General features: G+C 37.8%; 1 protein-coding gene across 2 annotated transcripts in view; it reads left to right on the top strand.

Annotated features, from left to right (window-relative positions):
- Positions 1 to 239: 239 nt before the first annotated feature.
- LRIG3 (leucine rich repeats and immunoglobulin like domains 3) overlaps positions 240 to 22447 on the top strand; it is a 43122-nt gene continuing 20914 nt past the window's right edge. For both annotated transcript variants that reach the window (XM_026700446.2, XM_026700461.2), the window contains exons 1-3: positions 240 to 621; positions 10900 to 10971; positions 12488 to 12562. In XM_026700446.2, the coding sequence (XP_026556231.1) occupies positions 419 to 621; positions 10900 to 10971; positions 12488 to 12562 (350 nt within the window). In that variant the 5' untranslated portion in view covers positions 240 to 418. The remainder of the gene's footprint in view (positions 622 to 10899; positions 10972 to 12487; positions 12563 to 22447) is intronic.

The following is a 22447-nucleotide window of genomic DNA, read 5'->3' as shown; positions in this document are numbered from 1 at the left end:
TGCACAAATGGGTTTGGATTTTTTTCCCTTTAGCTCGAGATGGCTCCGCTGCTTTTGTTCTGGAGACACTTGCCTGCAAAGCGTATCCTCCGATCGTCTCCCCAAGCCAGAGCTCTGCTTCCCCCGGGTGCCCCCATCTTTCCTCAGCCAATCCGCCCCGCCCGCCGTTTTGTTGTTATCACATGGCAGGGGGTGGGCTCAGCCTGTCCGGGCAGGCGCTGGGAAAGCGCCAGAAAGTTAGGCTAACTGAGTAGAGTTGGCTGGTCGTCGAGGAGACTTGCTTGCGGATTTGCCAGATGGCGGGAGGGAATGAAACGACGCCTCCCAGCGCCCTGAGAGTGGCAAATCCTTGTCTTGACTGCACTCCGTTTCCCCAGCCCCAAAGCCTCAGATACTGAACGGACGAGGGACTTCGGACATGGGCTCCTCTGTGCGCCGCTGGGTGGTACAGCGGCCGCCGCTGCCACTTTTAGGACGCCTGCTCTTTTGCTGCAGTCTCTTCTTCTCAGGACTGGCCCAAGAACGCCCGACTACTTGCCGTTGTTTGGGAAAACGATTGGATTGCAGCCGCCTCAAACTGAGAGAAGTCCCCGCACTGTTTCCCAGCAGGACGGTGCAGCTGTGAGTATAGGCGGATGGGGGGAAGGTACTGGCCGCGAGTCTGAAACAGGGATCTCCGGCGCTAGGAGGTGATCAGGGTTTTCCTGCTGAGCCCACTAAATAGAGGTGCTGGAGAGGAACTAGAACTAAGCTTTCAACACTTTGGCTCCCTTCCCCACAAATACCTCAGCTTCCCATCTCTCTGGTAGACTTCTGCAGCCTGATCCCAGCTTCTGGGCCGTGTGGATGGAGACTCTAGGTCAATGATTGGAGATAATCTTGTAGAGTTGTCCTGCACCTTTCTAGCCATTAAGACTGCATTTACACAACTAGGCTAAGATGTCCTTGGCTAAACTATGATTCATCCCTTTTGTGTGGACCCTTATGGATAATTTATGGGCAGTTTATCTGTTATGCAAGGCCTGACAATAGAATTGATTTAGCAAACCAGAACATCCAGGCTATCTGGGTTGTGTTGGTACTTCCTGTTGCAGGGAGAAAGTTGGTGGGGTACAGCCCTAGCTGCTGATAGGTCCTAGCTGCAATAGCATCAATAGAATTAGCATTAAGCCATCCTTCCCCATTTCAAGCATGTTGAAAGGTAACATTCCCATAATTCTTATCCATCACCTGGAAGCAGTTTAGTTACTCACCTATATACTTTGCATCTAGGCATTATAGAAATGAGGATTGGCCCAAGTTTTAATGGTCCTTTCACTTAAAGACAGGCAAGCAGTTAAACAACTTCTGATACTATGGTATATCCTGTTGTGTGCAAATGGAGCTGGCATTTACTTATTTTGTGCCTCTCAATAGTCCTGGGGGACAGGGATGGCCTAGGAGGTCTAGCAAAGCTTTTTTACTCTCAGGACATCATGGAAGTTGGGGTTTTAGCCAGTCTCCAATTGCTTTGTGTCTAGAAGGAAAGAGCAAACCGGTAACTAAGTGAAGGGTTTCCTTTTCTCACTTCGAAAAATGAAAGGCAGTAATGGTGACAGTTTGTACTGACATCTGATTGCCTGGTTGGGGCAGTTAGGTATCTATCACCATGATTACATAGAAGGAAAAGATAGAAGAATGAAAACAGAATTGCTCCATGTGCTTGTGATTTGTTGGTTTGTGCCGCCTCTGGCTTAGTTGGAAAAAGAGGTACAATTGTTGACTTAAAAATAGAAAACAAATCTACTAATTGAAAGAAGCCAGAATATCCAAGTAAGTACAACATGTTCCCCTCTTTCTAGAGCAGGGGTGTGAAACTCAAGGCTTACGGGGTGCTTAGATCTGGCCTGTAGGGCCACCCTGGAAACACCAGCCCACAGTGCCTCTGCAAGTGAAAATGGAACACCATTTTCACTGGCAGAGGACTGCAGGAGTCCGTCACAACCCAAAACGGAGCTCAGGAGCCCATTTTTACTGGCAGAGTGCTCGGCCATCAAAGGTGTCCCCGATATGAGTGATGGCAAGCTGGCCACACCCACCCTGGTCATGCCCCCCCCAGGTCAAACACAACCCTGATGCGGCCCTCAGTTAAATCGAGTTTGACACCCCTGTTCTAGAGCTAAGGCTTTGGAGATACATCAGTATCTGGATGCTGCAAGAAAAGGTCTTGACATTTTTATACATTGTAATGGCCTTTTGAATGGGGAATAGATGTTGCCATTTAGATAACTGAAGAAAAAATGTAGATTTATATATGATTAATCATTGAAACTTGGGTAGTGGGCCAGTGTTCATGTCACATCTACATCTATTCCAGTAGAAGGGCCACTGTTTTTCTCTTGCATTTTTTTTCCTGTTAGGGTTTTATCTTTTAAGAGAAAAACAGTTTTTAAAAAATGTCTTGCAAAAACCTAAAATGGGAGATAGCAATAGCAATAGCACTTAGACTTATATACCACTTCACTGTGCTTTACAGCCCTCTCTAAGCAGTTTACAGAGTCGGCATATTGCCCCCAACAATCAGGGTTCTCATTTCACCCATCTCGGAAGGATGGAAGGCTGAGTCAACCTTGAGCCTGTGAGACCTGAACTGCCAAACTGCTGGCAGATGGTGATCAGCAGAAGTAGCTGGCAGTACTGCATTCTAACCACTGCGCCACCGAGATACTTTCATAAAGAAGTCTGTTCATGCAACTCTGAAGAAGGCACATGAATTTCCTTCAACTTCTTACTCTTGTGTAAATGTAAGGTACATATAGTTAATATAGATAACTAAGGATTGTGGTAATTGTAATACAAAATACCGGTACTAGAATTTATCAGGATAGAGAAAATTAGTCCAGCTGTTTATAAGTGTTGGTCTGTCTCTGTACTGGGAATATGATTCCAAACATGGGTAAGAGAAGATATATGTTGATTTCAAACTTGAATAAGATAAGATCATATATGTTGATCTTTTGATGTATTGCACCAGAACATGTAAGAGATGAGATAGGATTAACCAAGTTAGTCTTTCAAGTAAAAGCAAAAAAACCAACAACATTCATTTGTATGATACATGACAACTAATCTGTTATTGCATTATTATTATGCATTAATATTATTTGATTTGGATGTTATCTAGTGACATTTTAAAATAACTATTCAGCAGGAGTTGCTTCTCATTTTAAAATTGAAGGGCAAATCTAAATTAGGACCAGTACAATTTTTTAGAAGCAATAACAAGAATACCTAATGTAATGAGGAAGATAAATTCTATCACTGATATTCACATGGATTTATTGTGAGCATCATGACTGTTAATCAGCAGTTATAGACAATGGGACCTGAAATCTAAAAATATTTTAAGGGCCATTTCCCCCAATTTCTGATACAGAAAACATTCTATTTGTGTTTAAAGTAACTTTGGGTCCAGTATGGTTCCTGAGCAACAATCCTGCATGCTGTGAGATCTGTATGGGAAAGTGAAGGATTCTAAATAATTTTTGTCCATGTGATTTTATTTAATTGCTCTATTAGTTTCTGTAGACACTCTCTCCTTCTGACTTAGATTTTTGTTAAGAATGGGATAAATTAATATCTATATTTTCATGAGGGATGGCCACAATAGTTTTGATATTGTTTAATTCTGTAGGGATTTCTTATATAAAATCTTAATTTGTTAATTTGTTTAAAGTCATCAAGGTATTTAAATGTACTAGTGTTGTATGTTTGTTCTGTATGTGTTGTCATTTCAATCACTTCTAGAAATAGTAATTTTCTGTTTCAGTTCAGAAGCTAGTAAAGAATTTAAAATAACAGGAAGTCTTTCAATTAGTTGTAGCTAATTCTGTTCAATTGCCTCTTCTGGAAATTGTCCTTGCTTATTGAAAAAAAGACACTGATGTATTCATTCCATATAGTAAGTCATATGGAATCAACTATGTATGATTATAGCTGTAAATGTAAATCCCCCTGTATGCAGAAACTATGCAGTTCATAGATAAATATGTGAATTGTAGCCTTAGAGAAAGGAGATTCAAAGAATGTAAACAGAAAATAAATATTTATTTACTAAATAACAAGTGATGTAAAGATCATCTTGAATAACTTTTTAAAACAATTTTTTTTAAAATCTTCATTTTTATTAAAAGCTATATATAGATTGTAAATATCCAGAAAACTTCTAGATGATAGCAAAGAGGCCCAAAACCAGTCAATATAAGGTAGACCTAATTGTTTACAACATTTGAACAAAACCTTTTCAAGGTTTATTATAAATATCTGTTCACAAAAGGTGCAGTATTTAAGCACTCTTTATCAGGCAAGAACTTTCTCTCCCTGATTTCTTTTTAAAAAACAAACTAGAAAACCAAATGAGAGAGAAAAATTGGCAGATGTTCAACCATGTCTATATTTTATTACAGTTTTAGATGGAATGTGGGAGTAGACTACAGACATGCAAATAGAGCCTTTTCAGGTGCTTTCAGTAATGTCAGGTTGCACCAGGACTCTTAAGGATTTCTGGGAAGAAAAGACAAATATGTAATGGTTTTTTTCCCCTCCTATTTCTGAAAATATAAAATCGGTTGTCTAATTGTCTCCCAGTCCCACTGAAACACCTCAGTTACTTCTTAAGCAGAAAACACAAGAAAACAGCATAGATGTGTCCATTAAGTTTTCAGGAGTCAGGCTTGATTTGAGGGATAGTTTACCTAAGGCTGTTTATGGGTATTTTAAATGTTTTATTTAGAAAGAGAAAAAGCAATAAACATGTACTAATTGTCTGCAAATAAAACTCCTTGAACACAGAGGGACTTAATTTTGAGTAGATATGAAATAGAAGTGCTTATAGAAGTACATGTTTTCTTGAATAACCAATTTCATGGATAACCATTTTTGCTTGTAAGAGACCAGTAAAACCAACATAGAGATGTGTAGCTAATAATTCATTAATTAGGACTTAAAACTTAAAAATATGTTCTTTTCAAGTGGATGGTGGATTAATCAAAATAAGAACAGGATACCTATATCTTGGTGACAGTTAATTTAGTGTTTATTAAAACAAAGAGATCTTTTATGGTTGCAGAAGCAGTGGAAGCTTTCTAATTGGATTTCCCCTGGAGAGGCAAATTGTCCATATGTATGTTCACATTCCTTTACAAGAAGTGTGAAAAATGGGCTCCACTTGTATAAATACACACTTGGTCTTTTGTAAGGAACCCTGCTGTGATCACTCATGGGCAGCTGTGTCACTTGTTCTTAAACTGACTGGGTGACATCTTTGTAAATGTCATCAGACCATGTGGTCTGGTAGATTTGGTGACAAGTTTCTTTTGTTAAAATTAAATACCTTCAGCAGTTACTGTTCATTGCTTGCTTTTCATGCCTTTAAAAAAAGCTAGCAAACTGGCTGTTCCTCCTTCCCTCCCTCCCCCCTTGGCCTCCTTTTGGTCTTGCCCCAGGAACCCTCAAATGCTAACAACTAAACAAAAATGGCTGTATTTAGTACCGATCATAGTTTACCCAGTTTGTTTGTGAGGAATGTCATGATATATTGGCAGCAGGATAAATAGATAAATAACAAAAAAGCATTTGGTTTGTTTTTGTATTTAAATAATATATTTTTAATTTAATTTTTAGTAAAGACAAAATGCTGATTACAATGGATTTGATTTATTAAAACTGCACACACTCATGCACACGCATATAACTCTGTGGGGTGTCTGTGTATATGAGAGAGAAGGTGTGTATAAAGAAATCATGAACCCCAAGAGAAATTTATTTTATATATTTATTACTGGTAATATAATTAGTCACAGTGTAAACCTACAGTGTTAACTTGAAAGTTAACTTGAGAGGGCGGGGGAGGAGGGAGAGAGAGAGAGAGAGAGAGAGAGAGAGAGAGAGAGAGAGATGTGTCCCCAAGATATTATACAAAGAAAAAGGTTGGGTTGAGCAAAATTGACATATATTTACAGGGTGAGCCTTTGTACACACACACACACACACACACACACACACACACACACACGCGGGGTGGGGGGGGCGGCAGGCAAGCAGACAAAGGTTCACCCTGTAAAATATATGTAGTTTTGCTCAACCCAACCTTTTTCTTTATATAATTTCTTGGGGAGACAACCCCTGTTTTAATTTTATTTTCATATTCAAAGTTCTAGATAAAATAAATGCTGGATGGTTGGTAGGAACAAACTAAGTACAAATTTTGAAATTATTATTTTTAAATTTTGGAAGCTCTCCAAAGGTTCCTGGTTCTTGAAAGACTGAAATTATCTTTACATGTTGTCAGCATTGTGGTTACTCTTATAATTGTGATTGACATAGCAAAATGGGTAGTGGAAAACAGCCAGTTTTAACACAGCTTTAATGCAGGCTTTCATAAAGATGTATGCATATACTAAAAATAAAGCCAAGACTGTTCAAAAGAGGTGAATGTTTATAATAATTTATTTTTTAAAAACCTCTGCAGTCCAACTTTAGCGTAAAGGTTTAAGAATTCATAGAAACAACTCCTCATTTTAAGAATGTAGCTTTTGTTAGGTTTAAAGTATAGCAGCCAGATGGGAAAAGAAGAGAAAATCTGAATAATTGCCAAACATCTTTGATGTTTTTCCATTCTCTTTGGAATTTTAGATTATTTTATCAGGATTGTCTAGGAATGTTAAGTCTGTCACTGAGACAGGGAGGGAAATCTAAAGGATGCTTTCTACTAATGTTTGCATTACATCTCGGTATTTACATATTCTAAACTCTCTAGTCCTTACCAGACATGCTAGAGGGGAAAAAAAGTTTGGATAGTTTTCACAGCTGTTCTGCAGTATTTTCCAGACTGGAATTTGAACACAGCAGGCTGATTTATGAGTCACTTTGGACCTGTGTCTTAAAACAGCTACAGCCTACCTCTTTGTTTTTTAGCTTTCCTTCTTTCTGCTGAATTAGCAATTCTCAAGGTCTCAGTGGGGTTTAATTAATATGTTGCTGGATTTGCATTAAAAAAAAAACTAGATTTCAGCATTTTCAAAAAGAAGATACTATACTTAACAAAGTACATTGAGTCAATTATATAAGTGTGCTTTGTGAAGACTGTTTCTGAAATTACTAAGTTTTATGAACCTTGGGGCATAGTATTAGGTTGCTCTATTTCTTTACCATTGTTGGAAGAAATGTCCACCTGGGTATAGTTCCAAGTGGGAAGAAAGACACTCAAAACATAGAGACTGCTTGGAATGATGGTTTTAATGGTGGACAGGACCACATGGTTTGAGGTCCTGGGCAAAAATGAGCACATGGGTAAGAGAGGGAGAGATTTATACTCTCTGTTGGGCTTTGAACTTACTTCCTGTTCCTGCGGCAAGAAATGTATCTTGATTGGTTGTCAGACTCCCATAGGGCCATGCAGGGGTAACTTTGTAGGTTGTCTTGAGTCCCAGGCTTGGTTGAATCTTGCTGAGTGATGTAATGAAGGGGCTTTAGGCAATTCCTTTTATGGCTTAATGGCTTTGTTCTGTTTGGATTTTGAGTGAGGGCTAATCCTATCACCCTGAAGCTGAAGGTCTTTTGTGTTGTAGATAACCTGGCCCAGCCTTTTGTTCTGTAGATAAGCTGGCACCAAAATATTTGCTGGGGCTGAGTTTCTGTGTCCCTTAAGATTTCTATTTCTCTTTTCGGGGAAATATTCTGCCTTTTTAATATTTCCTAGAATATTTCATTCTTCTAGGAGAGGGGTAGGTGCTAACTTTCTATACCATCATTTTGCTCATATTTGAGATCATATATATCAGTGATGGCAAACCTTTTCTTTGCGTGCGTATGTATGCTGGCTAGCTGATCTTCGCGCATGTGGGAGTGCTGGAAACCGGAAGCTCAGCTTCCTGGTGCATGCATGTGCACCAGCCACCGGTCTTCCAGTTTCTAACACGCATGAGTGCATGAAGACCAGCTAGCACGCCGGGGAGCTGCTCTTCTGGATTCCGGTGTTCCCGTGTACATGAAGACTAGCGGGCTGGAACCCAGAAGAACAATGGATGATGGCTGGCATGCCCGGAGAGAGATGGCCCTGCATGCCACTTCTGGCACATATGCCATAGGTTCGCTATCACAGATATATTGTTAATATTTTCTGATAACAAACAATGACTTGTGCATTTGAATAATATTTCTAAAAATCTTCATTATCCTAATGCAAGAATGTGAAGGATGAAACTGACATCTGTCCCTACATCTAAGGAAACGAGGAAATTCAGGAGCTGGTATTCAGAAGTTGAAGTTGAATAGGGGTTTGTGATTTCAGTCCCAACATTCAAATACAAACAAGAAATGATTTAATATTACTTGAATGAAAGTCAGGCTCCTGAGATTTTTCCTCTCCATCATTCAATGATAATAGTACAGTATATGCTTTCATTTGTAAAAAGATGCAGTTTATCATGTTTAAAGCCAAATTCAATTCTTGGTGTCTAATTTTGGCTTCTTACACTATATCATAGTTACGATATGCATAGTTGTAAAGTTGCTGTAGTGGTGTTGAATTCAAAGCTTTGGTTCTTCTCTTTGGAGCCTTATGGGAAGTAACTGGAGGACGCAGAAGTGAACAAAGTTGCCGTATCTTCATTCATTTTACATATATATTGCAAAGAGATCAACATCTGTCTAGATATGTACACAGAGGCTTGCTGCTCTGCAAAACCTCACAGTTTCTTAATAAAAAGGCAGTGTTTCAAGATATCCATTGCATTTTCCACATCCAAGAGAGCAAGGTCTCTGCATGTTGTTCTGAAAAGTTTAAAGAAGAGTCTTACTCCTTCGAAGATTGTAACAACTAATGGCAGCTTAACAGGCCTGCCTTCTTAAAAGTGAAATGCGTATTTTTAATGCCAGAATCTAGTCATTCTTAATCATTTAAAATTTCCAATGCTACTAGAGATTTGAAACCACTGGAGAAATTTTACTTTTAAACTGTGGTTTTAAAGACGTGGGAGGCCAGAGGAGTGGAAAATGTGTGCTCCAGAACTTCAGTGATGCTAGTGCTTACTTACTGCTAAATTACAAGGAAAGAATGATTCATATTGTTTCATATCAGTTTAAGGATTTATGTCAAAAATTGTTTGAGGTGCCAGAAAGAGATGCATTTTAAAACCTATTTTGTCAGGAAGCTTCTTCAAAATTGACTTCAGAAAAGATCACGTTTATTTCAGCTCTTAGAGTATTTCTACTTGTTACTTCTTCAAATAAACAATCTTTTCCTTTTTGTATGCTTCTATAAGCAAAAAAAAAAAAGATTTAAATGACAGGCCTATTAAATTTCTTGTTTAAGTATTAGTATTTATAAGTATTAGTATTTAGTATTTGATTTTGGCTGCTGAGTAATGAAGACACACTAAAAATCTGGACAGAGGAGGGAACGAACAGATCACAGAAAATCTGCTGATACCAGCACTTCTTGAAAATACAAAGGTAGTCTGAAAATAATGCAAATATGTTTAAATATAACAAATATGTTTACATATATACATATAATCTCCTTGATAGAAGCCAGATGGAGAGTAAGTTTGAGCTCTTTAGTGAAAATTCCTGAGTCTAGTTTAGTGATAATTGACAGCAGTAGTTGCAACAGTTAGATTTCTATAATGTAAAATCTGTGCCCGGTTCCTTCGCTGCTACATTCCCATTTACCAAAGCAATTCTACTCATTTCTCTTATTATCTGTCAGACCCTAAAGAAAGTATGTCTTCTATATTATTTCATGATGTTGACTCCTTCCTATCTTTATTTAGTGTCAGGCCTTCCAGTCAATGTTGACTTCCTAGATGAGTCCCTAAGGTTTCCTCAGCATATTTCAGAAGTAGTTTGCCATTGTTTTCTTCTAAAGGCTGGGTGTGAGTGGTGAGTCCGAAATCACCCAACTGGCTTTGTGACTAAGGTGGGACTACAACTCAGAGTCTTCTAGCTAGTTTCTACCTTGGTGCCTTGCATATGCATTTATCTGTTTTAGCTGTAACTTAAGTCAATAGAAACCTGAAATCCTGTGTTTAAATAATTATTCATATTCTTTGCTTATGCAGAATAAAGGTTAATGTATTTTAATAATAATAATTTTATAAAATTGGGCTTATAATGCCTTGATCCAAAGTCAAATATTGCTATATTAGTATTAGTAAATATTAGTATAAATCAGGGTGGTATTTATTGTGAGCTTTTTTAGACCACTTACACAATATTCATGCATTTTTTAATTTCTTCCAGAAGGTACAGATACATACCCATCAAGAATATGCATACCAGAAATAAACACATGATCTTACAGGGAATAGATTTCTTTGGCATATTGAGCAGTTTTATTCACTGCTGAATCTGAAATGGGTTATGCCTTGAAGCTGAAGTATTTATTTGGGTTTTTTCCCCCATACTTGATATTGCATTTTATATGTGAGAATTAATGATGCAGAGACATATGAATGGGAGAAGTTTCCATGCCACCCAACATCAGTATATCCATATACCACAAATTTAGACATATCAAGTAAAAACTATAAATTGAAAGACAGCATTAGCTTTGTTTGCCAAATGTGCCTTTGGTCTCCTATGCTGCCAAGATAGATTTTATTTTATTTATCTGCTACACAGGACAGTTATTTGACATGCTGGTCTTAAATAGTTTTTTATTTTATTGTTTTAAGCTCCTATGAAAATAGCTTTTGAGTTGTATGCACTTGATAGACATCATATGAAAATATATGAAAGGCTATCATATGAGCTGCTGAGGGAAAATGGGAGAAGATAGATACGAATCAAAATGTATTTAGATTATTTTTAAATATCTCTCATTTTGATGAGTATTCATGCTTTTTAAAAATTTTACAGTGATCTAAGCCACAATAGATTGTCTTCAATCAACTCTAGTTCTTTGAGTCATCTTTATAATCTGCGAGAAATGTAAGTATTTGTTCTGCCTCAGCCAGATTCTTATGGCTATCTTGTTATAAATGTCTTCTTTTCCATTGCTTTATTCTAAATTTCTAAAATCATAATGACATGTGCATATAAAACCTAGAATGATTTGATTTGAATTCAGAGATAAGTTGTGATTCCAAAGAAAGCTGATATATAAAGCAGTTGGCTTTCGCTTTGCATTTCTTAGAGATGAGTAGCAATGTTTTCTGCCTAGTCATGACCATATACCGTATTTTTCAGTGTATAAGATGCACTCCCCCACCCCCCAAAAAAGTGCATGGAAATGTCTGTGCATCTTATACAGCTAATGTTGCCAAAGCCCCGCTCACCTGCCGGCCCCCACCCTTTAGCATCTGTCTCTCACCAATTTGCCTCCTTGCAGCAAACAGCCTGGTCAGCTTCAGCACAGCTTGATTTAGTACGAGCAGTTAATTGTCTGTTGGATCGGCCTCCTGACGATCAGCTGTTTCAGGCAGGGATTGCCATCACCTATTGCTGCCTCCGTGCGGCCCATTTTTGGCCTCTGCATCCCATTTTTGTCCTTTGCATGCTCTGTTTTCAGCCTCCGAGTGCCCCATTTTCATCTCATTCCAATCCCTGCTGCCTGGAATGGACTGAAAATGGGGCACATGGAGGCCAAAAACGGGGCGTGCGGTGGCTGAAAATGGGACACACAGAGTTGGCAATAGGTGATGGCAATCCCTGCAGTCTGAAACAGCTGATTGTTGGGAGGCAGATCCAGCCAACAATCAGCTGCTTGTGCTAATAAGGCTGTGCTGAAGCTGACCAGGCTGTTTCCTTTTTTGCTACAAGGATACAAATTGCTGGGAGGCAGAGGCAGATTTTTCCCCCTTGTTTTCCTCCCCAAAGCTAGGTGCGTCTTATACTTCGGATTGTCTTATACTCGAAAAAAAAATGGTATTTACCTATTTAGACACATGACACACTGCTGTATTTCAATACCCTCACTCACTGCCCATGCTGCTAAGTGAAAGCTCCTCTTGTTTGATAGCTGATAGCTCCCAGCTAATGGAAAGCACAAGTAGTAACAGTTATATGCCAAGTCACAGAAGGTATTACACAACCACAACCAATCACTAGCCTTTTTTTTTCTATCTATGCAGAAACCAACTTCTAAGAATTAAAAAAAAAACCAGTAAAGCAGTTTCCGTGGGAGGGGGGGCAGGTTCACTAGCATGGAGAGGAGTAAATGAGCCACATGTACCACACAAAGGATACTCTCAATAAACCAGGATTCTGGTTTAGTATTCCATAGATAAATGGCAAATGCAAATGTTCAAAGGACTTACAACAATTCACTGGGCATTTGGAAGTCAGCATCATTAAAAGACTTCGTTTCTTTGGGAATTTGTGCCATTATGAGGGTGGGAGGTGAAAACTGCTAAGTTGTTAAGAGATAAAATAGGAAGGGAAGATAAGATACCAGTTACCATTTATGTCTATCTTGGCTAAACTTTCATTATTTCTTTTAAAACAGAAAACTGAACAACAATGAATTGGAAGCTATTCCAAATCTTGGACCTACTTCAGTAAACATTACTTTCCTTTCTCTGTAAGTTGATTTCATATATTTTATTTGTATATGAAAAGAAATATATAGGCATACTCTCTATTCAAATATTAATCAGATGTTCATAAAAGTTAATATTTGCAATGATAGCATTAACTATGTTTAATGTAGTGCTACCTTTGGATCATCTTGACTGTCATGATATGTTATTCTAGGATAGAAGCACATATTGTAGAAATTGTACTTATTAGAGAATATGAGAATTCTGAGTATCCTATGGTTTATTTTTCCCCTAAATTCCCCTAAATTCTGTACAGAACAACTTGTAGATTCAATTTATTGTATCTCAAGCTATAACCAGGACAGTCTTTTTCTGAAATCCTGTAGGACTACTTTCAGTCATAGTAGAAAGTATCTTAACTATAAGCTGCCCTTAGTTGAATGGGTGCTCGGGAATTAGCTCAAGTCTAATTTTCCTGAATTAGAGATTATTCTGTTGTATAATTTTTTACAGATTTTGATGGTGATGTGTTGAACTCTATCTACATTTAATTTGAAGTACACTCTGTTACATGTAGTGAGATATACACAGGCATCAGATTCTGAATATGCAGAATATTTATAGGATTCAAATCTGCAATGAACGTATGTGATTTTTACAGTCTCTATATGATTATTTTGTATATGAATGCAAGTGTTCATATGCATGTTCATATGATCTGTATCCAATTAAGTATGCTTGATTTCTTGGTAGAATGCACATAAAATCGACACTCTCTGTTGTTGTATAAGATAATAGCAGTGATTTATAATTTGTCAGGAATGCATCTGGTCAAGTATGGAAGCCTGTGGTGTATTTGCTAACCATTTGTTTTAGCTGGTGATTGGCAAAAGTCACTGCCAGATATCCCAAACTCCATTTAATACTACATCTGATATGGCAAGGATTCAAAATAAATCAGCAGAAATTAAGAACTGTGTGGAGCTGTGGGAAGGGGCCATCACGTAAAATTAGCTGTTTTTTTAAAAAAAAGAAACCATAAAACAAAGATACACAGCACTGTGCTGTCCAGCCAGTTATAGTTAATGGAAATTGGCATAGTTAGTTAGAAATCGAGAGCTGTCCCATTAAGGGAATGCATCATGGTAAATGTAGTTTAACACATCTTGGGAAATGTAGTTCTTGTCATGTGGCCACATCTGTAATCCTGATTGGTCACTGAATTGACCCTTTGTTGGGTTGGTGGGAGGTCCCTTCACTCTCACCAGGACCTCAATAGCATGCCGATATCTCTACCCCTTGCTCATTCGAAAATAGCATGGTCCCAGGTTGAACTTATTTATACTTATTTATATGCTCCTTTTTGTATTCTATTCCATATCTTATACTATTTTACATTTTCTATATAGTTTTTCCCCTCTTTTAATTTTCTCAATTTTATTTTGATTATTTCATCTCAATTCAAATCATTATATTTATACTTTTGTCTGTTCTGTTTCAATTTCATATTATGTTTTCTCATTAAACAAATTTTCTCCTGTAGTTACTAATTGGAGTATGACACCTTTATATCTTTTAATTTTATCCATTCAACTCTTATTTAAACTTCAATGTATACCTTAAGGTTATAACATTCAATATAATACATAATACATAACTTCCAATCAAATTCTGCTTGGCACATTCTAATAATACACACTATATTCTTTTTAAAAAAAGATTGTAAATATATGTAATTATAAACCCTCATTCCATTCCAGTTCTGTTCTATCATTAATAATCATTAAAACCATAACATCTTTAACACTTCTTTTCAATTAAATATCATGCTTCCTTAAAAACACATATAATCTCCATAATTAATTTTTCCCTTATTTTTCTTCACATATGTTTTATAAATCATTAAATATACCTTTTGTTACATTTATTTATTGACAAGCATTCCACTGAATTACGATAGCTATTTTATCAGTTGTTTTAATCATACATTGTTTCATATTTTCTAAAATTATTTCTGCTTCTAATATAACCATACTATCTTATGTACCTTTGCAGAATCCCTTTTTCTATTAAGTTTTCATCCATTATCTCTAAATAGACCCTGTTTCTCTATATTTTGCTTCTGTCCTTTATAACTTCTTTTCCTTTCTTTCTTCCCTCTCATTTTCTCCCTCCCCTTTTTACCCCCTTGTCTCTCTAGTTCTAATTCTCTCTTCTGCATTTCCCTCTTCTGTTGCTTTCTGATTTTATACTTATTTTTCACTCTATTTTTTGTGGGGGGGGGGGAGTTGTTTTTCCCAATCTTAAACTTTCCATTCTCTTTCTCCCCTTTCCTTTTTTCCCCCCATCTAAGATTACTTGTTCATTAAAGATGTCTTCTTTGTCGCAATCTTCTTGTTCTGCAGGCATTTCTTGTTGTTTCTCATAATTCCAAAACTCCATTTCTAAAAACTGAAATACGAAGCCAAAAGAATCTTTCCCTTCTTGTGCATCTTCTTTGTACTTTTTAAGTTCCATTTTCAGTTCTTCTAAAAGTGGAGCCATTTAAAAAAGTTTTAAACAACCACCCGATTTATTTTAGTCATTCAAAACAATAACCAAGAATCCAGAAATCATCAAGTAATCCAGATAGTCCCAAGTAATATCTTTTTCGACTTTCTCTTCCTGGGGTTTTTGTTGCAATATTTCAGTTAGAATGTATCTTTTGGAAGTCTTGTTGAGATTTTGCTGTAAGTTCTTTTTTAATTCCAGGCAGTCTCCTCCCTTCCAGATCCTGCCCTTTTATTCTTCCTCTCTCCTTTCCTGTTTTCAAAAGCTTTTAATTATCCAGAAATCTTTATTATCTCTTTGACTTTTTATTTTCAGCATTAAATGCCTATTGATGTCAAAGTGGATTTTTTTTCCAATTTCTTGCTTAAGTCTCTTAGCTGTCAGTATAGGAAAAGGAGAAAACCAAATCGTTTCCCTTTTCTTTCTCCTTCGCAGCTTAAAATTCTTCTTAGGGAACAATGTTATTGTTTTTTAACAGTTTCAATTCCAGGATACCTTATTTGTTGCTTTTGCTGTTTGACCCGGTCAACCAAAACTTTCTCTTCTTATCTTCCTCCTGCACATTCTTTTCCGGTTGAGTTCTTCTTTGTGGTGGCCATTTCTGACCACCACTGCAACCACCTACAGGAAAGGGAGTAATGGCCAGCTGGGGAGGAGAGATGCGGCTCTCCTCAACCCTGCTGGCAGTCTCCCTCCTCTTCACCACCTCTACGAGGTGGCTTAGCCCCGAAACCAGCCGGCTCAGGGTGCTCCAGCGGCGAACACGGATTGAAACCTCGCAGAGACGAGGTCTGTCGCTGAAAAAGCTCAAACCGGAACCCGGGCCCAAGGACATCTGAACATTGTAAATGGAGTTGTGGATATCTCTGATAAACAGAAAAATGAAAGAATATAAAAGTACATTGAACTGAAGACAAGCAGAATATAATACATAAAATAATACATTGTTTTTGCTGTTTTGTGCTTTTATGCATTAATATTACAATAATTAAATAAATAATATACTGTAGAATCATTAATAGCTGATTATCTGAACTAGTTTCTGCTGTTTCTTCCAGTTGGAAGTTAAAGGGATTAAAAATTGGAATATCTGGAGGACATTAGATTAAGAAAGACTGTCCTAGCCCTATTATCTGATATAATAGTTTGGAATTTTCTAGTTTTCTCTAATTTTTATGAAGAGCTGCCTCTCTTGATCAAACACCTAGAACTTGAAGTATTCTAACATCAAATTTTAACCTGCCAAGTGAAACGGTAATTAGTCAAGCAGAAATAATGGAGAGTACTTGTCTTGAAGTATGTAAGGGTTCTGTTAGAACCAGATTTTTTACAAATAAAACTTGAAATAAGTGAATGCATTGTTCTGCCTCTGTTCTAAGTTTAGATTCATAGCTTTAGATGTCCTTGGTGGGTCCTTATTGGTTGCAGTGAGAATTAATGGAGTGTTGTTACAAATCACAGTCTGCTGTCACATTCAATTCTTAGTGGGATTGATGGCTGTTAAAGCTGAAATCTAGTAGTTGCAAGTTAAATTGCAAGTTAAATGCCTTAAGTTTTATTACAGATACATTTATTCGAAGCATCTACACTGTTTTAGGTACTAAATAATTCTACTGACAGTGAATATTAGTGTAATAGAAACACTTAGAATATTTTATGGAGATTAGATTCTTTACAGAAAGTAGCACTGGACCTTGTAATGCCTGTTTAGTTCACTAGTGCATGAATATACCATGGCAGCTGGATAGATTAAAAAATCTAGTTAAAATGGTAACATGCCTCCAAAAAAATTCTAGTCCAGAGCAATAGAAAAACCTTTCCAGATCTTTGGATTTTTGTCTGTTACTGTATAACTTTTTGAAGCTCTGAATTGATTTGAACTAATTCTGAATGTCAAATTCATTTCACAGATTGAATAGACAGTTTTATTAGATCCATTTGACCAAATATGTCCAAATCAATTTTGTCCAATTCAGGCACTTTGACAAATTGGCATGTATGTATGTATTTTAATCATTGTAATTGGTGCACAATGAATCTGATATGATGAAAGATTTGGTTCAAATCAGTTTGGATGTTCAAATTTAACAGGTTTACTTTCATTTAAATTGAATAGGACCTGTCTTCCATTCTACAAATGTCCAAACCAGATGATTTGGACATCCAAACAAGATGGTTCCAAGATGGCGGCAACAGAGGAAGTATAGTTACATCACAGAGAGAAAAGTTGCTATTAAACTAAGATAAAATGGTAGGAGGAGAGATTGAGTGGGAAAGATAAGTCATAGAAAACGAAAAAAAAAACTGGGGAAAGGAAAAGGATATGAAGACTGGAGAAATTATGAGAGGCAGAACCCCAGCTACACCCAAGAGGCCACCCAAGAGACCGAAGGTTCATTGAAGTGAGGTGAGCAGAGGCAAACTGACTGGGGGGAGCAAAACCAATCAGTGGAGAACAGTGAGGCAAGCTAGTGAGCGAATGGGGCCAGCTGTGGAGCAGAGAGAAAAATCAGCTATGGGATGGAGAAGCCAGCAGACTGAAGGCAGAGAATGGCAGGCAGCAACAAAGAGGCGAGCCAGTGAGAGAGCGGAGCAGGGAGGAGGAGGAGAGAGGAGAGGCGAGCTTGCTGTGTACTATCCAGGTTAGTCCTATTTGCTGGGGGAAGCAGTGTACCGGCATGACGGACCAGCAAACGGGAGCCACATGACCGCAGAGCAAAAAGCAGCATCAGTGCAGCAGGGAGAAGAGCCAGCAGCAAAGGCTGGTGCAACAAGCTAGAGCCTGAGAGCAGCACAGAGAGCAATGGGGAAAGCGACGGTGGAACTGAATGGCAAGTGGAGCAGAGCAGAGCAGACCAGACAGTGGAGCTGAGCCAAACAAAGCTGAACAGCAGGCCAAGAGAGCTGACTAGAGCAGAGACAAGGCTGCTCTGAGCACCGAAAGACAGAACAGAGCTGGCAGAGAAAACAACAAGAGGCTGGAGCAGTGAACAACAGAAGTGAAGGCAACAAATTAAGCCAGCTCAGAGAGAAAAGAATAAATAAAACTAACATAACAGTAAGCAAGTTAAATAAATAACAAGGTAGAAAAATGAGCACATAAAGGCAGAAAAAAGGATAGAAAAAAAGAAACAAACATAATTTTTACCCTTAAAAGAACCAGCAAAAGAAACCAACTTATGGAACAGGTGACTCTTACTATTGTGGTATGCAATATATGTTCCATGTATGTGAACATGTGTGCCCAAATAACACCCAAATTATACATGTATTAAATGTAAACTACTAGAGGAAAAAGTAAGGGATCTAGAGGCAACTCTAGCCAGACTGCAACCTATGCAAGAAAGCTATACCCAAATCGAACCAAATAATGAACAAATAACTCCCGGAGGGTTTGAGCCTGCTGATAAACCCTTGGAGGAAGACAAATGGAGGTATGTCACACATAGAAGGAAACACAATAATATAAGAAAGAAGCATCCCTATTGCCGAATCTAACCCAACCAGAAACAACCCCATTAAAACTGAGCAATTGATTTCTCCCCCTAGATGAAAATACACAGACCACAGCCTCCCTCTCCAAGAAGACATGCAGACACCAGGAGAAGAGACAGCATCAAATCTCTTAAAAAGTCACATTAACAAACACATCTGAGATAAACAGAAAAGCCCCACAGACTGCACCCCCCCCAAAAAAAAAAGAAATGTGAATGTTGATAATAGGAGATTCTGTTCTCAAAGGAACAGAACTAGCCATCTGTAGATGGGACATACAATTTAGGGAGGTACGTTGTCTCCCTGTAGCAAAAATCAAAGATATGGCTGAGAACCTAACCAAAATAATTCGGTTTACAGATTACTATTTTTTCTTCCTCCTTCACATTGGGATGAATGACCCAACAAAGAACCTGAGTACAATACTGAGAGATTATAAGCAACTAGGCAACAAAGTTAAGGAGCTGGGAGTACAAATAGTGTTATTATCAGTACTCCCAAAGAAAGGTCAACACCCATTGGGGGGGAAAAAGAATTCTGGAAATAAACCATTGAATAAAGGGTTGGTGTTGCCAGAGAAAACGTTGGTTTCCTTGACCATGGACTGCATTACCTTCATAAAGGACTCTTGGCAAGAGATGGGCTGCACCTCATGACAACAGGGAGAAATGTACTTGGAAAAAGACTGGCCCAAATTATCAGAAGGGCTTTAAACTAAAGTTGAAGTAACATTGACATAGGTGTACATTACAGGCCACCCAACCAATCAGAGGAAATAGATGAACTCTTTGCCAGCCAGTTAATGAATGTATGTAGGAAGCATACCACAGTAGCAATGGGAGACTTTAATTGTCCAGATATCAACTGGGAGAAACACTCTGAAGCAAGTGGGAGATCAAATATATTCCTAACCAACCTAGATGACAACTTTGCCATCCAAAAGATAGAGGAGGGAACTAGAAGTAAAACTATTCTGGACCTAATTCTTACTGATAGAGAAGAAGTGATAGAGGGAGTTGAAGTTGCCAGAAACTTGGGTAAAAGTGACCACGTCATACTGGAATTAAATATAATGCAAACACAAACAATAGAAAATAATCCAACCAGTGTCTTAAACTTTAAAAGAACTGGTTTTAATGAACTCAGACAGAGCCTAGAAAAGATTTCATGGATGAAAATCCTGGGAAAGTCTGAAAAAATGAAATCATTAGAAGTCCATCCCAGCACAATACCACTGAAAAAGAAAAACTACAAATCAGCATGATGAGCAAAGATCCCTCTGACAAACTGAAAGGCAAAAAGGACAAGCACAAAAAAATGGAAAGTGGAACACTTAACTAAGCCTGATTATCAGCAGATGGCCAGAACATGCAAAAATGAAGTCAGGAGAGCAAAGGCTCAGAATGAACAAAGACTTGCAACAAAAGTCAAAGATAATAAAAAAGTTTCTTTCAACATATTAATAACAAGAAAAAAAGTCAAGGAAACAGTAGGTCCATTAAAGAGAAAAGATGGCAAGGAAGTAACAGGCAGTAGGGAGAAAGCCGAGCTGCTTAACTCATTCTTTGCATCAGTCTTCACACAAAAAGAAAATTATAGTCCAACATATTCCCCGCCCCCCCCCAAAAAAACCCTACTGTAAAAAGACAAATTAGAAATTAAAAAATAAGCAGGAAAATGGTAAGAGAACACCTACCTGACCTTGACAAGTATAAATCACTGGGATCTGACAGATAATATCCCAGGGATTTAAAGGAAAAATCCCAGGGATTTTACATTAAGCAGTAAAAAACAAAGGTATAGGTATAGATTAAGCGAGACCTGACTCAAAAATAGTAACTCTGAGAGGGACCTTGGAGTTCTAATGGATGATCACTTCAATATAACCCAGCAGTGTGCAGCAGCAGCCAAAAAGATAATACAGTCCTGGGTTGTATAAACAGAGGCATAGAATCCAGATCACGTGAAATATTAGTATGCTTTATAAAACCCTAGTAAGACCAGATCTGGAATACTGCAATCAATATTGGTCATACTATAAAAAATGTTGAGACTTTGGACAAAGTTCCGAGAAGAGCAATTGATGATCAAAGGCCTGGAGACTAAAACGTATGAAGAAGGGCTGCAGGATTTGGGTTTGGCTAGTCTAAAGAAAAGAATTACGGTGACATGATAGCAGTATTCCAGTATTTGAGAAGCTGCCACAAAGAAGAGGGGGTCGAATTATTCTCCAAAGCACCAGAGGCCAGGAGAAGAAATAATGTTTGGAAACTAATCAAAGAGAGAAGCAACTTGGAATTAAGGAGAAACTTCCTAACAGTGAGGACAATTAACCAGTGAAAAAGCTTGCCTCCAGAAATTGTGGGTGCTCCATCACTGGATGTTTTTAAGAAGAACAGTTATCTGAAATGGTATAGGGTCTCCTGCTTGAACAGGGAATTGGACTAGAAGACCTCCAAGAACCCTTGCAGCTCATTCTATTCTAAAACATCTGAAACTTCTCTTCCCTTTTGGAGGTTAGTCTAAATTAACCACTCAAATAGTTCAAATTAAAAGAAAATTATTTCAGTAATGCCATATTCACAACTGCTTTAATAGGGATAGGGCAATTGAAAATAAAACAAAAAGTGTTGGGGATTGATGGTATTCAGAATGCAAAAAATAATCTGATTTCAACAATTCTTATTACTACCTAATGTCTTTGGTCTGCTAAAATCACCATTTTGAGACTGAGTTTGCATAGTTTGTGACTCAAATACATTATTACAATTTTTATTTTTCTTCCCTCTTTTTGTAACTTCTTGCTGCATTTATAATTCTCCCATGAGCTGTTCAGAGCATCCAGTAGTGGGAGGTGCTTCAGTCTGTGCATGTCTAGGCTGGGCTTAATTTGTGGAATGCTCCTCCTCCTCCACGGGACTCCTCCGCAGCATTCCCCAGTTTTGGCTCAGCCTCGTTGAGGATAGGCTTTTGTTCTTTTAGCCTCCAAATCCCATTACAATCTCCCGACGTTAGCTCTCTCCATCTGGCTGTCAGAGATCGTTTGCATTTTCGGGCAGCGCCGTTTCATGCCCCGAAGCGGCGGGCAGCTTTGGCATCGCTCCGAGCCCCCCCCCCTCAACTGCTTGTTCTACCCCCTGCCATTGTGATTCCGCATTGCCCTTTTCTACATCGGCAATAGCGGCGTGGGTGTTTTCACCTTCATCCAAGTTGTATCGTTTGATTTTTTTCCCCTTAGAATGCCATCTTGGTGTGGAAAGCATAAAAGCTTAATTCTTTCCACCCCCTTTCATGTATTCTAAATTTATCCTGTTTACTGTTACACTCGTAGTTATCTGATATAAAGCTTGTCAAGGGTTAACATAGGAGAAAACTCACTCAAGCAATTTTGGAGTCTTCTAAAATCTGGATTTACCTTTATAACAATAAAGACAGTATTTCTTAATTTTGGACCTGAAAACTATAATCATTCTGTAATTAGAATCAAATGTCTTGACATAATGTACACGGAAGAAAAGATGCAGTTGTGATAGAGACATTAAAAACCTCTCTGTAATGATGTGGTACTGCACCTTTGTTGCTTATATACTCTGCTCTCCACAGTTTTCTGTAGTTTTCCTTGAAGGGCGGAAGTCACTTTACAGGGTTATAAGCAGAGGAGAATGATACAGGGTTAGTTTTTAACAGAATTTTATCTGAAGAAAGGTAGGGTACTTCAATAACAGTTAATCAGATATCTAATTGAAAGTTCAAAAATGGAGAAGATAATTTCCTTTGCTGGAATAATCCTCAGGAAATTCTGACTCATTTGTTTTCCCCAAATAATTGAATTTAATTTAGATTAGGATATCTGCAAACACTCTAGCACAGTGATGGCTAAC

Source organism: Pseudonaja textilis, chromosome 5 (assembly GCF_049901715.1).
Source record: "Pseudonaja textilis isolate UNSWEBS1 chromosome 5, rPseTex1.2, whole genome shotgun sequence".
Lineage (NCBI taxonomy): Eukaryota > Metazoa > Chordata > Lepidosauria > Squamata > Elapidae > Pseudonaja > Pseudonaja textilis.
This window is presented reverse-complemented; position numbering and strand designations above follow the sequence as displayed.